The sequence below is a fragment of the Typopeltis vanoorti genome, chromosome 2 (genome assembly GCF_054136105.1).
Source record: "Typopeltis vanoorti isolate ZY-2024b chromosome 2, IOZ_Tvanoo_1.0, whole genome shotgun sequence".
In the NCBI taxonomy this organism is placed as follows: Eukaryota; Metazoa; Arthropoda; class Arachnida; order Uropygi; family Thelyphonidae; genus Typopeltis; species Typopeltis vanoorti.
Window position 1 is genome coordinate 87,647,356 of NC_143550.1, and position 16,124 is coordinate 87,663,479.

General features: G+C 35.8%; 1 protein-coding gene across 3 annotated transcripts in view; it reads right to left on the reverse strand.

Annotated features, from left to right (window-relative positions):
- Window positions 1-16,124, reverse strand: part of LOC150109230 (solute carrier family 35 member E3-like) — a 113,795-nt gene that overhangs the window by 72,183 nt on the left and 25,488 nt on the right. For all 3 annotated transcript variants that reach the window (XM_090406483.1, XM_090406474.1, XM_090406468.1), the window contains exon 2: window positions 11,081-11,191. In XM_090406483.1, coding sequence (XP_090262609.1) covers window positions 11,081-11,134 — 54 coding nt within the window. In that variant the 5' untranslated portion in view covers window positions 11,135-11,191. The remainder of the gene's footprint in view (window positions 1-11,080; window positions 11,192-16,124) is intronic.

Sequence of the window (16,124 nt, forward strand, 5' to 3'; positions counted from 1 at the left end):
ACTGGCTTCTGTGCACTGTTTTGACTGCTGTTTGGATTCTGGTGTGTAATAATGGTGAATCCAAGTCTCATTCATAGTAATAAATCGATGCACAAAATCAGTTTTATTCTTATTAAAATGCTCCAAGCACTGTTCAGAGATTTTCATGTGAGTGCGATTTTGATCTACTGTGAGCAAGCATGGCATCCATCTTGTGAGCTTTTTCATTTGCAATTCTTCATGCAAAATATATCCTACATGTTCTTTTGAAATGCCTATAGTCTCAGCAATTTCAAGCACTCTGACTTGCCGGTCATCCAATACCATATCGTGCACCTGATCAACGATTTCTGGTGTTGTTACACTTTTTGGACGTCCTTCACGTGGATCATCTTCAAGGCTGGTACGGCCACATTTAAACTCAGCAGCCCATTTCTTAATTGTCGAAAACGAAGGAGAAAAATGCCCATAAACTTTTATGAACTTCAAATGAATTTCTTTTGCCATTAAACCTTCTTTTACAAAGAATTTTATAACCACACAGACGATACTCGATTTTATCCATTTCAAGAGATACAGACAACACTTTTGCTTCAGACAGCTGTATAAAACAAACTACTTATGTACCAACTTAGAAAAAATCTTGCCAATAGTGTTGTCATTTATGGTCGAGGCGGAGAACTTTTCAGATACCCTCGTATTTTTGTTGGAAGTTTATTTTTCACTTGGTTAGACTATAATAAATTTAGTTTAATCCTTTTATCCAAGTGTAAGCAAACAAAGTTTGCACCTGAAAATATCTTCAGGACTGAGGTAAGGTAGTGCAACACCAGCCAACTCTGAGCAAAGGTGGACCAAGCTCTCATCATTCCTTGTCTCAGTATCTCCCATAATGCAAAGCACATCTTCTTGTGGACATGTATACTGCTATGCATTAAGGGAAGGGCCACTACCCAGACCGGTTTCAATCTTTATTTCAGGCGCAAACTTTGTTTGCTTACACTTGGATAAAAGGATTAAACTGAATTTATTACACTACCCTCGTAATCTGAACAAGCCACATTTTTCATCAAGTTTTTGGTTTTGGTTTGTTTTTGTTTCAGTTCATAATAATTTTGGTTTGGGTTTTGGTTTTAGTTAACAATTTTGTTGAGTGTTGTATATTTTCACTGTTTTGACTGTCTCTTTGATGTTTACTAATAGCATTGTGCATTTTTAATAGTGTAAACAAGTTGACAATCATGTTTTATTTCTTTTGTGTACCTATAAAATAGATATATCTCCAAGAAAGCATTCAAAAATATGTACTCTTTCTCAGCAAACATCCATGACACAAATACAAGTTACAAATGAGTAACTTGTGTTACTCATTTGTAACTTGTATTGTAACAGTACCCAAATCAACACCACAAATCAGTGTGGTGTTGGTTTGGGTACTGTTAATGGGATTTTAAAGAGGTTTAAGGAGATAGTTACCTTTTCTCCTGATAGAAAAGAAAATGTGGGCAAAAAAAAAGGAAAACTACACTTACTGTAGACTTCAACAGAGATTTGGCAGCTGGTGAGATTAATGTTTCTGACATGACAGTCAATCAAAGATTGTTGGAAGTAGGGAGGATTGCCCAAATTCCAAAAAAAGAAACAACTGTTGACAAAGGCTATGCAGAAAAAGAGACATCAATGGGCAAATGTGTACAAAGATTTGACTGTTGAGAAGTGGAAGAAGGTCATATTCTCAGATGAGAGCCATTTCTTTCTCCAAGGAGAGCGAGTACTACCCTATTTTTGCAAATCTGCAGCTGAGAAGACACGACACCCATCAAGGAAAGATGGAAATATACAAAAGTGACAGATTGCATTTGAATGGATTTGGTGCAAGTCAGAGCGACTACGGCTGTAAGGAGGAATGAGTGATGTGAGCAAGAGAGGGGAAGAAGTGAAGCGAGAGATCAGGAGAGCAGAACTAGTAAGACTACTGAAGTTATTGTAAACGAGAATAGTAGTACTGTGAATGATAATGATAGAATGAGAATGTGATGGATAGGGAAACAGAGTCAGGGTGGACAGGGAGACATAATATAAGGAGAGTGGTGTTGGAATTAGTAGTGAATGTGTATATAGGGATCATCAGTATGAGAATGTGATGCCTGGGATGTAAGATGTAGTTGATTATAACCACTTAAACTATCTACAGGATGTAGATAATTTAAGTGGTTATAAAGGCAATTGGGAATAGTTAGGTGTGGGGAATTTCACAACCTATAAGTGGCAGAGACAGGACCAGTTATAGACCTAAAAGTGAATTACAAATGCCAGCAGCATCAGAAATAAGGGAGATAAAATGGTGTCATTGATTGAGTTTACTCACCCAAAAATTATTGGAATAAGTGAAACATTAAGGATGATTGCAGGCGTAAACTTCTGTGGTTAATTGGTTCAAAAGACATATTTCGGTGATTACACCACATTTTTTTATTATTCAGTTCTATAAAACACTGAATAATAGTTCCCGACAAGTTTCGTAAATCGTAGGATTTACATCTTCAGGGGCAAATAGAATAACTTAAAGTTTAAACAAGAGAATTAATAAATACAAATCATAACCGTCTGGCTATTCATAAAAGTCAAATAACAGAATGCAGATATATAACGTTATTCATGTTGAACAATACTGGATGATGTCACGTGTGCTTGTTCTCGTTCATACAGTCCGAGCTCAGATTGAGGTAGATTTTTTTTATTAGAGCTGACCAAGAGTCAAAGCTGTATGACTGAGAGGAGACCTCCACATAGCCTTTAAAGGAATGCAGAGAATTGACCAGGGCTTCTGACCTAATGTCCAATCCTCACCATCTCATGGTGCACTCTGTTGAGTATCTATCTGGATACTGAACGAATGAGGATGGGCTAGCAATTTGGGATTTAGCCGACCAAATTGTAATTGTTATTGGCTTAAACGAAATGACAAAATGATGGTACAACGTGACAAAATTTCATGCCGGCTGGGGCATTGCCTGGTTAAACAAGCTCCCCTTTGTTTTCACCAGGGAACCAGGGCAAACAGCGAAAAGTCAGCTACTGGAACAAATCTGAAAAAACACCCCCAACTCAACATCACCAGAGTTAAAGATCGGTACTATCAACATAAGAAGCCTGAATGGCAAAGAAATGGAGCTAGCTGAGGAATTAGATAAGTACCAGATCGATATAATAGGGTTGACTGAAACAAAAAAGACAAAAACTGGCGAGATCTTTCTGAGCAATAAATACAAAATGTTATATTCAGGCAACGACAATCAAGGAAAAGAAGAAGTAGCCATTGTATTCAACACTAAATACGAGGCTAATCTTGAATGGCAGGCAGTCTCAAGTAGAGTGATGTGGCCAAATATAAGAATGGGGAATTGGACAATGAGACTAATTTGTGCCTATTGTCCCACAGAAGGTTCTACTAAGGTAGAAGTGGAGGAATTTTTTCAGGTTTTAGAAAAAGCAGCTGAAACAATGAAAAAGGAAAAGTTGGTCCTTGTTGGGGATCTAAATAGCAGAGTAGGAAATGATTGTCAGACATACAAAAATATTTCGGGAAAATTTTGAGAAAAGAGCAAAGCTAATAATAATGGCAAATATTTGTTGGATTTCTGCTCAGGACATGGACTGGTTATTACTAACACCATGTCCCAACATGAAAATGTGCACAAATTCACATGGAGAAAAGAGGCAGGAAATAAGAAAAGTTGACTATGTTATTGTTGATAGTGATGTTTTCTCCCATATGCAGGACACCAGAGTGTACAGAGAATTTGAAATAGGAAGTAATCGCTGTTTAGTCTTGAGCAGGATAAACTTGAATTTCATATTGAAAAGAGTAACATGTAAGAAAGTTTTAAAGTGAATTAAAGTGGAGCAGCTCTCAGATGTGAACTGTAGACTAAAATACATAAAGATTATTGAAGAAAAAATGAAAGCGTTTGAGAACAGGAACCAAACATTAGAAATTCAGTGACAAGCCTTGAAGAAAACCTTGATTGATTCAGCCAGAGAGGCATGTGGTGAGGTTGTCTGCAAGGATAGAAAAATCAGAACTCCATGGTGGACACAGGAAGTTAAAGAGGCAGTGAAGGAAAAGAAGAAAGCATATCAAAAGTTCCTGGCAAATAAGTCAGTTTTTGCTCTTAGAGAATATAGAGACAACTGTAAGAAAGCTAAACACTATGTAAAGCTAGCTAAACAAAAGTCATAGGAGGACTTTGGCAAGAACATAGAAAATAAATATCAAAAAGGTGGCAAAATATTTTGGAGGTTGTTTGTTGAAGAAGCTTAGAATTGAAGGAAAGAATACTGTAAAAAGAGTCAGATACGATAAAGGTGACATGAAAATGGGGGGGAAAGATATCCTTGAAGTATGGAGTAATTACTTCGAGAAATTGCTAAGTGAAACAAGCAGTGATAACACAGTGGTAAAAAAAACACTCAACAAGCATGCAGTCAGGAATACACATCCATACTTGAAGTAGAAAAAGCCATCAAAGGCATGAAATGTGGAAAGGCAGCAGGAGTAGATGATATTCGACCAGAAATGCTGAAATATTGTGGTATAAAAGTCTTGCAGTGGCTGCACTGCATAGTTCAGAAGACCTCTACAGAGGGACGAATTCCCGATGAATGGAGTAGAGCTCTCATAGTACCCATATATAAAAAGGGAAATTAAACTGAATGTGAGAATTACAGAGGTATTTCCCTACTGAGTGTTCCTGGTAAGATACATGCAAGTATACTTGAGAAACGGTTGAGAAGAATTGTAGAAGAAAAGCTTGGTGAAGAACAAGCTAGATTCCTGCCAAATAGAGACTGTCAGGATCAGATCTTCACTTTACGACAAATAGTGGAGAAATCATGGGAATATAATAAAGATGTCTATTTGAATTTTGTAGATCTGGAAAAGGCATATGATAAGGTGCCAAGAGAGAACCTATTTAATATGCTACAGTTATATGGTGTCAATGGAGCATTATATCAAGCAATACTTAGTCTTTATTTGAGTTGTAAGTCAGCAGTTAGAATTGATGGAAGTTCAGGAATATGATTTAATGTTAAATCTGGTGTGAAATAAGGATGTACATTATCCCCTCTGTTATTCATTATCTATATGGATCACATTATGAATGAAAGTGGTATTAAACATGATATCAAAATTGGAGATGTTAATGTCAGCTCTTTGCTTTATGCAGACGATGTTATACTTATCAATAAATCTGCTACGAGTCTGCAAGATTCCTTGACTAAATTGAATAACTGTTGTAATAGATATGGTATGAAGGTCAGCAATAAAAAGACAAAGACAATGAAAATAGGCAGAATTGGTGAAAATGTCAACTGGATTGTGAACGAAGAACCTGTGGAACAATTAAAACATTTCAGCTACTTAGGCACGATTTTTAGTGAAGATGGTAAATTAAATATGGAAATAGACAACAGAATCAATAAAGCTGGTATAGTAGGAAGTCAACTGAATAAATTCATATGGAATAAGAGAGAAATTAGTCGGAACACTAAATTAGCTGTATACGAGGCGGTGTTCAAACCAGTTTTAACTTATGGATCTGAGAGTTGGGTCAGAAGTAAAACACTTGTCCAAAGACTAGAGACCACAGAAATGAGAATCCTGGGAAAGATTAGAGCCTTGAACAAAAGGCATCAATGGCAATATCATGTTAAAAACGAGACTATTAGGAAAGAACTTGATTAAGAAAGATAAATGCGTTAGCAGAGCTAATCTCAGGTGGTATGGTCATTTAAACAGAATGAGTGAGGAAAGATTGGCAAAACAAGTGTTCTCTGCCAGGTTGGCAGGAAAACGACCCAAAGGAAGACCAAGATATAGGTGGATTGATACGGTACAAAGTACCTTAGAAGACAGAAATATAAGATTGATAATATTGGAGTCTTGACAAATAACAGACTGATCTGGAGGAAAATTATAGATAGGAAGTTAGTAATGATGTAAATTTTTCATGTGGTACTATCATATCCTGTACATCCCTTGAGGGTACATAGCAAGAATTTGATGATGATGATGACACTTGATGGAGAATTAAACCTTGATTTTTATTGCATTGGGTTGGGTTTTTTAGCATATTAGCAGCTTCTTTAAATTTTCTTATATAACTGTTGTTTTCTATGTATATGACATCGTCGTTTTTTGCCAGAGTACATCGTGTCCAGTGGAAGTGGTATGGAAAGCAAGACCCGTTTTTTGTTCTCTTTTGTATTGTACGTCTTTTTGGTGTTCAGCCATGCGTATTTCTCCAGTCTTCCTGTCTGACCTACGTAGCAAATCCCGCAAGAGCAATGGATTTTGTAGACTCCTGGTTTTTTAAGAGGATGATGAGGTGGTTTTGGTGGATGTAGGAATCTTGAGATTTTCTCCATAGGAAGGAAGGCTACTTTTATGTTGTGTTTGTTTATTAATTTGGCTAGCTTGTCTGTAACATTTTTGATATAAGGAAGCAAGATTGCATTTTAATCCTGTTTTATTGTGTTGTTAGCTGGAGGCATTTTAAGGATTCTCTTGATGGTTTTTGTTTCATATCCATTCTGTTGGAGGATTTGTGTCAAGTATTTTATTTCTTCATTACATCTTTCTTGTGTGCTGGAGATATTGTCTCGAAGAGTTTTAATTAAGCTTATTTTTTGTGAAGGATGGTGGTGTGAGGTTGCATTTAGAAATCTTCCAGTGTTTGTAGGCTTCCTATATACTGAGAAGGAGAGTTTACTTTCTTCATTAACTTCTAATAGAATATCCAGAAAAGGAAGTTTTTTATTTTTTTCTTGTTCTAAAGTGAATTTTATGGTGTTGTGCAAATTGTTGAGATAATCTTTGAAATTGATAAGTTCATCTGTTGTTCCACTGAATATGATGAAAATATCGTCCACATAGCGTAGCCATATTTTTGGTTTTTTATGGTAATTCTTAAGAGCATTGTTTTCAAATTTTTCCATAAATAGGTTTGCTAATACCGGTGATAATGATGAACCCATGGCCAGCCCTTCTTTTTGTTCCCAGATTCCATCTTTATAGGTGAAAAAAGTATTGTTTATGCAATGTTTAAAAAGATTCAAGATCACACAAACAAGCTGCTAATATGCTAAAAAACCCAACCCAATGCAATAAAAATCAAGGTTTATTCTCCATCAAGTGTGGTCAGCTCTAATAAAAAATCTACCTCAATCTGAGCTTGGACTGTATGAACGAGAACAAGCACACGTGACATCATCCGGTATTGTTCAACGTGAATAACGTTATATATCTGCATTCTGTTATTTGAGTTTTATGAATAGCCAGATGGTTATGATTTGTATTTATTAATTCTCTTGTTTAAACTTTAAGTTATACTATTTACCCCTGAAGATGTAAGTCCTACGATTTACGAAACTTGTCGGGAACTATTATTTCAGTGTTTTATAGAACCGAATAATAAAAAAATGTGGTGTAATCACCGAAATATGTCTTTTGAATTAAGGATGATATTGTGATGGGAATAGAAATAAAAAGGTATGATATTTTCCATGATAGAAAGGACAAGAAGGAAAGGGGCTGTTCATGACAGAAGACAAATTATGTCCATGCGAAGTGGAGATGTGAGATGTAAATAGTGGCAATGGTTTTGAGTCAGTATGGTGTGAGGTGGAGGTTGACAGGAAGAGATATTTAGTTGGATGCTGCTATAGGGCAGGAAATGTGGAGAGTGGTGATGACAAAATACATAAACAACTTGGGTTGGTGAACAAGGGAGGGGTGTCATTATGGGAAATTTTAATTATGGCAGTATGGATTGGAATGAAGAGAGAGCATTTGGGAATAATGATAATAAATTTCTTGACACAACACTGTGACAGTCAATACGTGAAGGAGGGCAAATGAGGATCGACAGTTTTAGATCTAATCATTTCATCAGAGGATGTAATTGTGAGTGGGGTTTTGCACCTCCCTCCAGTTGGTGAGAGCGATCATGAAATGTTCACCTGGGTTGTATCTAGCCATATGAAAACTTCTGTGAGGAAAGGATATATGCAAAATTACAAGGCTGGTGATTATGAAAAGCTTAGGAGACAACTTGGAGCTATAGCATGGAATGAGGTGTTAGGGAGGAGGGAGATAAATTCTGAGTGGGAACTGGCCAAAAGATATTTAACATCAATGTGCAAATGTATTTTAAAGGTCAGTAGATGTCAAATGGATGAATAAAATGTGAAATTTGGACTAAGAAGATACTGTGTAGGCAGCACAAGATGAATAATGGTAGCAAATCAATTGCATGAGGAGTATAAGGAACAGGCCAGGAAGGTGACCAGCTGGTAAGAACAACAAAACCAGTATGAAAAATCCTAGAGTTTTTCTGATATGTGACAAGTAGAAGGAAGAATGATTACAGCAGGATGATGTCAATGGATGAAAATAATAGAATGGTAACTGCTGCAGAAGACATTGTTGAAGTATTCCATGAACAATTTATAAGGATGGTTCATCCTCATCAGGGCAAAATCATGGAAAAACTCAAGCGTAGAGGACATAGGAGAGGATGGCTTAATTGTGAGTAAGCAGGAGATATAAATAATGAGGAAATAAATAAGCTTGATGTTAATAACGTGGTAGGATTTGATGACATATCACCACGTGTCTTAAAGCAATGTCCAGGAAATTAGCAGTAGAATTAACATGCTTGTTTAATAGGAGTCTTACAACAGCACAGGTTACAAGAGATTGGAAAGAAGGTAAAATTGTTCCAGTGCCTAAAGGTGATGATAAGGCGGTGGTTACAAATTATAGGCCAATCTGTATATCTGGAGAGATTGATGAGAACTAGAATACAGAAATGGGTTGTTAACAGCAGTATTTCTCTATGGTTGTCAGCAAGGGTTTGTTAAAAGGAGGTCATGTTTTATCAACTTACTTATGTAATATAAGAAGCTAACCAACGTCTTGAACAAGGGAGATGCATATACAGTAGTATACTTAGATTTTGCAAAAGCTAAGTATACTACTGTATATGCATCTCCCTTGTTCAAGTGGAACTGTGAACTGACAGTTCACAATTCTACTTAAGATGTTGCGATGCATAAGGTGTTGAAATGTAGTAAGCAATGATGGGATGCAAAGTATAAACTTGGTGGGAAAACTCTAAAGGAGGTAGAAGTGATGAGAGATCTGAGAGTGCTGGTGGACAAGGACCTGAAATTCAGCATCCACATTGCACAAGTTGTTACATTGGATAATGGCAATGATGTGGAGGGCCCTAAAGTGCAGAAATAAAGAAGCTATGATTCCACTGTATAAGGCTTCATATGGATTAATGTCCATAGATTAGGTCACCAAGTTTTCTGTGTTTAAGTCACGGTATGATGAGGTGTGTGATAAAAGGACCTCCCAGATGAGTCTTTGACTCCATGAGGTCTTGGGTAATAATAATAATAGTAACAAAGATATGTTACAAAGGGTCCAGGTCAGTGTTCTTTGGAATATGGAGTATTAAAGATAGATTGAAAGAATGTAAATTGCAAAGCCTCGTGAATAGGAGGAGGGCAAAATATCATTGAAACATAAGTTAGTCATGTGTTGTTTTCAGGTTGACATGGAAGAAATGTTTCATAGAATTGGAAAGGGGGGGATAGAAAGTCTATCCCTGGAAACCATATAAGGAGAGTAAGCAGAGGAGTGAAGAAAATGTTCTTTGTATGGAGAGCAAGTTGTTGGTGAGTGGAATACATTGCTTGAATGTATTGCAAATGTAGACACACTGAATCAGTTTAAGGCACTGTTGGATGAGCTTTGTGTATGATAGTTTGCACCTCCCACAATGAGTCTCTGACTCCATAAAAGTCACATATTAATAAAAATAAATCATTCTAGTTGAAAATGCTCTTATGTGTGGTCATCGCATAATCTTTATCCTACCCACAGTACTTAAATGTGCTACAGGTTTCAACCTTTCATGTTGAAATGATCCAAAAGCAATCCCATTCATCCAGAATACCTGCAAATGTATAACCAAGATTCTCTGTGCCATTATTCTTTGGGCTGCATTCTGTTACATTGGCAAGCTTTCCTCTTCTTGGGTTTGGTAAAAGATATGGTATCTAAACTAGCATTTCCCAGCACCTATAAGATACCATGTACTGGCAGTCTGTCTTATTTCAACCAGTAATAAAAGGTATGCTGTGGCATAATGAAGAACATAAGAAATACATCAAATATCATAAAATAAAACAGTCTGGACTTACATAGCATACAATGACTATGGCATACACAGGTCACAGGAAGAAGATTAAAGTCCCACATAACAGTTCATTTTTTATAGAAAGACTACACAAAGAAAGTTGTAAAAGATTACTGCCACTGTCCAAATTGGAACAATCTGATGTGCATATCCCTATTATGTTATGGAAAATGAATTTTTCTCCTGCAGCCAAATAACAAACATAATATCATGTGTTGTCAACTGAATTGTTCTCTTTTTTTGTGTTTTCTAACAATTGTGTTGACAATGGCTATGAAACAGTCGAAAATCTTACAAATAAAGACATTGAAATTAACCTAAGTGATTCTGTTATTAACATGTTATGATGAAATATGGAAAATGGTGTATTACTTAATCCTCCTTATCAGTGTTAAGTGGTTCATATTTATATTTTTGAAGTTTTTATTTTTGCTTTGCTGGGAATTTAGTTATAATCCAAACTGTACTGCTCCACTGCAATCCATGATGTCACTTTGCTGATTCTTTCTCATTTATACTGTGGTACAGTTCAAGCTTTCAAAATTAATTCTGTACAGAAGATGCTCATGAAATGTTGAATGAATTTCGCTTAACAAATTAAATGTCTTTACATAAGGATTCTACAGTAATTTATTTTTCAAGGCCTGTGAGATAAGTTCCAGGGCATTTATCAGTGCTTAAAAATAAAATAAAATAAAGTCTTAATGTCTTTAACTGCTTTAAAGAAAAGTATCTCCTATTTTTAGTTCTCTGCATTTTAATTTTAAAAATTATAATGCATAATATAAAACTAGCACTGAAATTAACAACTGCATTACACTTACCACCTGATAGAGAGAGGTTACTATCACTCCAATAGAAGCATAAATGGTGCCCATTAAATTAAATCTGATGTCATAAAGGGAATTCAAAATGACTCCAAGAATTAAAGGTAGCTGAAAGAAAAAAAAATTTTTTTTTTTTTTAGTTTGCAGTATAACCTTACAGTCCACATATCTTACAGTATACACTTCTACTGAATATCTGTAGCATATGCTCTATCATTAAGATGTATTCTCAAATTTGCATCCATCTCATGCAATTTGCTAAGAGAAGGACTAATTACACAATACAAAACAATATTTCAGTGAGCACTGGGTTATAATGCTATGCTTCCAATATCCCTATGTTATTCTAACAGTCACAGTGGATTATTAAAGAACTGGGTTTTAAATGATGGTTGGAAAAAAAAAAAAATGAGAGAAAGTTATATTAACAATCAAAGTACAAAGAGCCAGGAAGTGTGGCAGGTATCATCTGTATTCTGGCATTGTTTGGAGATAATAAGCCAAAAAAGTCAGGTATGTTAAGTGACTTAATCAATGATTTTCAGATAACATTTAGTTTAAGTCCTTGCTTTTTGTTCAGAGAACCATGTGAATGAATGATTGAACTAGATTCTTTAATCCAACAAGAAAGAAAGTTTTCTTCAAGATATGGCAAGAGTCTCATTCAATATCATACAGTGTTGAAAGAGTATGAAGCCAGTTCCGTCTTATTTTGAAATTTCTGCAAGTTTGACCTATGTAGGGTCAAACTTGCAGAAATTCAAACCATAAGAACAAGGAATTCTGTAGATCCCCGATATCTGTAGGAGTCACTGTCTTTTGGAGAATGAAAAAAAAAAGAGGCTGCATATAATACGAGGCTTAAAGGCCACTGTGATGTAATGAATTTTAAGGATGTTGGAGATTTTAATGAATAGATTACCAACATAAGATACTGAAATAAAATCTCTATAATGAGTATCATGATTTGGTCATGGAGGATGTCAAGGACAGTTCTCCTTGAATATCCATTGAGAATTAACTGGCTGAGTGGATGAAGAGGGCACTTTTTTTTTTTTTTTAAATGTGAGAATGATGCCTAATTTTTATCATATATGGTGAAGAGATGAGGAATAAAGACATCCAGTGTGAGTGGGCTTTTGGTATACATCTAACAAGAATTGATTCTCCAATGTTTTTGAAATCAGACGTCAGGAAAGTAATTTGCCTTCATTCTCTGATTCAAAGACTAATAAAAAGGTCATCGACATACTTAGACCACAAACTTTGGGCTAGCAATATTTTTTCAAAGTTTCAATATTTTTTCAAAGTTCTCCATAAACAGATCTGGGGGGGGGGGGTAAATAAGTAAAGGACTTCCCACAATAAAGGCAAAAAGTTGCTTATAGAGGTGATTAATTCATTTGAAATCAAACTGAAGGTAGTGCTTGAATCTTGCAACATCTGGTGAGAAGAGATCCTCAACAAGGTTCAAAACTTCATCTACTGGAAATGTGTGTGTATAGAGAGAGATGCAAAGACTGGTAATCAATCCGTTAAAATTGACAACCTACTTTAAATTCATACCATCAGACAATCTGCAGTGCCTAAATGACTAAACCTTATAGTCTAAAACAGGGGTCTTCAACCCTTCAGACAGCGCAGTCTGCATTAAAAACTTCAATGAAGCCCACGGGTCACTAAGCTATACTGCGGTATTTAGAATTGTAAATTACTTTCCAGATTCACAAGGAACACTGTGCATTTGATACTTTACATAAAATCCTATAAAAATAAACAAACTCAGCTTTAAGAGCGTACTTGAAAAAATATAATTTAATGAAGAAAACATTCATTTTTTCCAATGTCCATGGGCAACTTTGGCAATGTTTTTCTTGACCAGCTTGTCGATGTTGGCATCAATGTTGGAAGTCGCTATGCGCAGAGTATTCTCGAGATGTTGGTCCGTAATCCGAGTTCCTGTCTTGGACTTCACATGCTTCATTCTGGAGAAGAACTGCTCACATAAATATGTGCTTCCTAACAAAGCACACATCTTCAAAGCATGCCGACAAAGATTAGGGAATGCATCCTCAGAAATGTAGTCTTTGTAAAATGTAAGCAAGGGCACATTGAATAATTTTTCTCCCAAAGAAGAGTTGTTTTGGAGTTCAAGCAGCTCCATTTGTACTGAGCCTGGCATTTCGGCAGCATTGACACTGAATGCCACTGAAAATAAATCTAAAGAAAACGGTTACAAAAATCACTGAATCTCTCTTGGAACTCACTTTGCAACACGGCTAATTTTGTAGCATATTCATCAAGAGAGAAACAGCTGGACTCAGGGAGAAGCTGAAGATGAGTTAAGTCTTTTTTTGCAAGTTGTGCCTCCCAAAATTTGAGCTTGGCCACAAAAGCTTTGATGTGATCAAACAGAGTGTGCACCAGTTGATCTTTGGATTGTAGCCGCATATTTAGATCATTCATATGCAACAAAATGTCGGTCACAAAGGCAAAGTCTGTCATCCACTTCGGATCAATAATTCTGCAGTCTAGAATAATCAAATAAATTTCTAGAAATCTCAAGTATAATATACTAAAAAGTAGAGAAAAGAATTAAAATTAACTGACTATATAAAAGGGTAACGGATAAGGATAAAGTATAATAAAGATAACGAACGAAAATATACCAAGACAAGTCAAAAGTAATAGATAGATATATTGCTACATCGATAGACAGATCAAAGAAACAGATATTTTACAGAGGAGTAGAAAACAGTATAGAAATATTACAAAGGCACAGTAACATTAGAACATAAGTAAATATTAAAAAAAATATAGAAACCTCAAAAATATTACAGTGCTACAGTTACCCCAAAAAAATTAAAAGTCCAAAAAGTCTTTTGATTTTTTAGCAATTTTTTCAGCTATTACATAACTTAATTTGATGCACACTTTGCTCTCATCCCTCTGCCTTTTAAACATACCCTGCTGGCATTTTAAATCAATTTGGAGATGGTTCACTTTGTCCACACGAAGCTGCCCTTGAAGGTGATCGAAATTGGATGCATGCTTTGACCCATAGTGTCGTTTTATATTGTATTCTTTTGATATTGACACTGACTTACAACAAATTAAACACACTGGCCTATCGTCGATCAGTACAAAAGAGTACAAATTGGTCATTAAAAACCCGACAAGAATCATTTGATTTTCGCTTTTTACTCGTAGACACCATAGTGATGGAAGGTGAACCCAAAAAATGATCCAAAATGACCATGTAATGGTTATTATCCACTGAACATGTCTCTCACTAATGAAAAAAGTCTGGCAATATAAAACCACAATAGGCTATAGCTGACACGACAAACCTGCGTGCACTTATACACGAATATCACACTGTTCACGACTGACTGTGGATGAGATCATCTTGTATTTATATGAAAATAACGAAGTATCAAGAACCTTCGAGATGTATCTGGAAGGCACTAGACAGCACACTCAAATGAACTACTGCTTCAGCCATCTACCTGCGACATTAGTACTAGTATTTAAGTACTGCTTGGCGCTGGTAGATGGCTGAAGAAGCACATCTATTTAATATTTATTTTTATAGGATTTTATGTAAAGTATCAAATGCACAGCGTTCCTTGTGAATCTGGAAAGCATCTTACAATTCTAAATACTGCAGTATAGCTTAGTGGCCCACGGGCTTCATTGAAATTATTTATTTAATCGTGTTTTAATTTTAAGTAGTTAGTTTTTCAAAATGGCTGGCAGACCACGGCAAAGAGCTCCACAGGTGGCCTACAGGCCATGCGTCGAAGACTCCTGGTCTAAAACATTGGCAGAACAGATGTTCAGAACTAAAACCACAATCTGAATATACACACTAAATATCAGTGAAGTCTCCATTCGACTAAGTCTTGGTTTCCCAAGAAGTGCGCTAAGAAAGCAAGAAAGAAAAAAAAAAAAAAATCAAGCATATTATGACTGGCGTTCATCAAAATATCTATGTTCCTTTTTTATTTATTTTACTCAACTCCAAAAAAAAGCAGCAACAAATTATCAACACAACAGATGTGTTGATAATTGTTGAAAGGGCTGAAAAACAAGAAAATTTGCATCGCATTCAAATCACAATCGTGCTTTCTGGTTTCTTGCCAAAAACTACTTGACTGCAACTTTATTCAAACCTGATTCCATGCTTTTTGTACTCAGGAAAAAAGTCAATCTCTAGACTTCTCACTTTTTCTCCAATCATGGATAGATAATCTTGGTAAATATCATCCTTCCATTTCAAAGAAGCAACATTCAACACCTATGTGAGTTTTCACGAGCAAGAGATTAGAAGAATATTGTTCAAACTGGACACCAAAAAATCGAATTATCTTGATGGTGCTTCTGATTTCTCTAATAGCATTTCTCTAAAGGTAACTGCTTCACAGTTAACTCCTGTTTTATGTCCCCTTTTTATTCTGTCCCACTCCACTAGTATTTATTCTGCAGCATAGAAATTATTCAGCATATTTGCTGTTCATTATTCGGATCATCCCCAAGGAGAGCAACAAATGATTACTAACAATATATTTAATTCCTCTTACACTGGTTCCTTCTAAAGTAACACTGAAAACTAAACAACTAAAAACAACTGCCAATAAGGATTCCACCACAGTTGATCAACTGAGGGATCTTTTTTGATCATATCTTCCACCCTTGGACAAATGCCATGAAATAGCTCAAGAAATATCTGGTGATTTCTTAACAAAGATCTAAGCTTCCATCATATGGTCTGTCTTCTGACTTGTGCAACTGGGTTGCCATTCTGTTTGGAAGCATATCACTCATAATGGTGCATGGATTTGTATCCTTACACTTTGCAACTAATGCTGCAGTTTCACATGGCTCTATTCTTTCACCTACTCTCTTCCTTCTGTATACCAATAAACATTCTTTCTCCAGTTGACTGTAAATCCAATCTGCACTGTATTACAAAATTTATTAAAAGATAAAAAACGGCCTGTGACTAGTGGTGTGCCACAGGGTTCTGTTCTTGGACCAC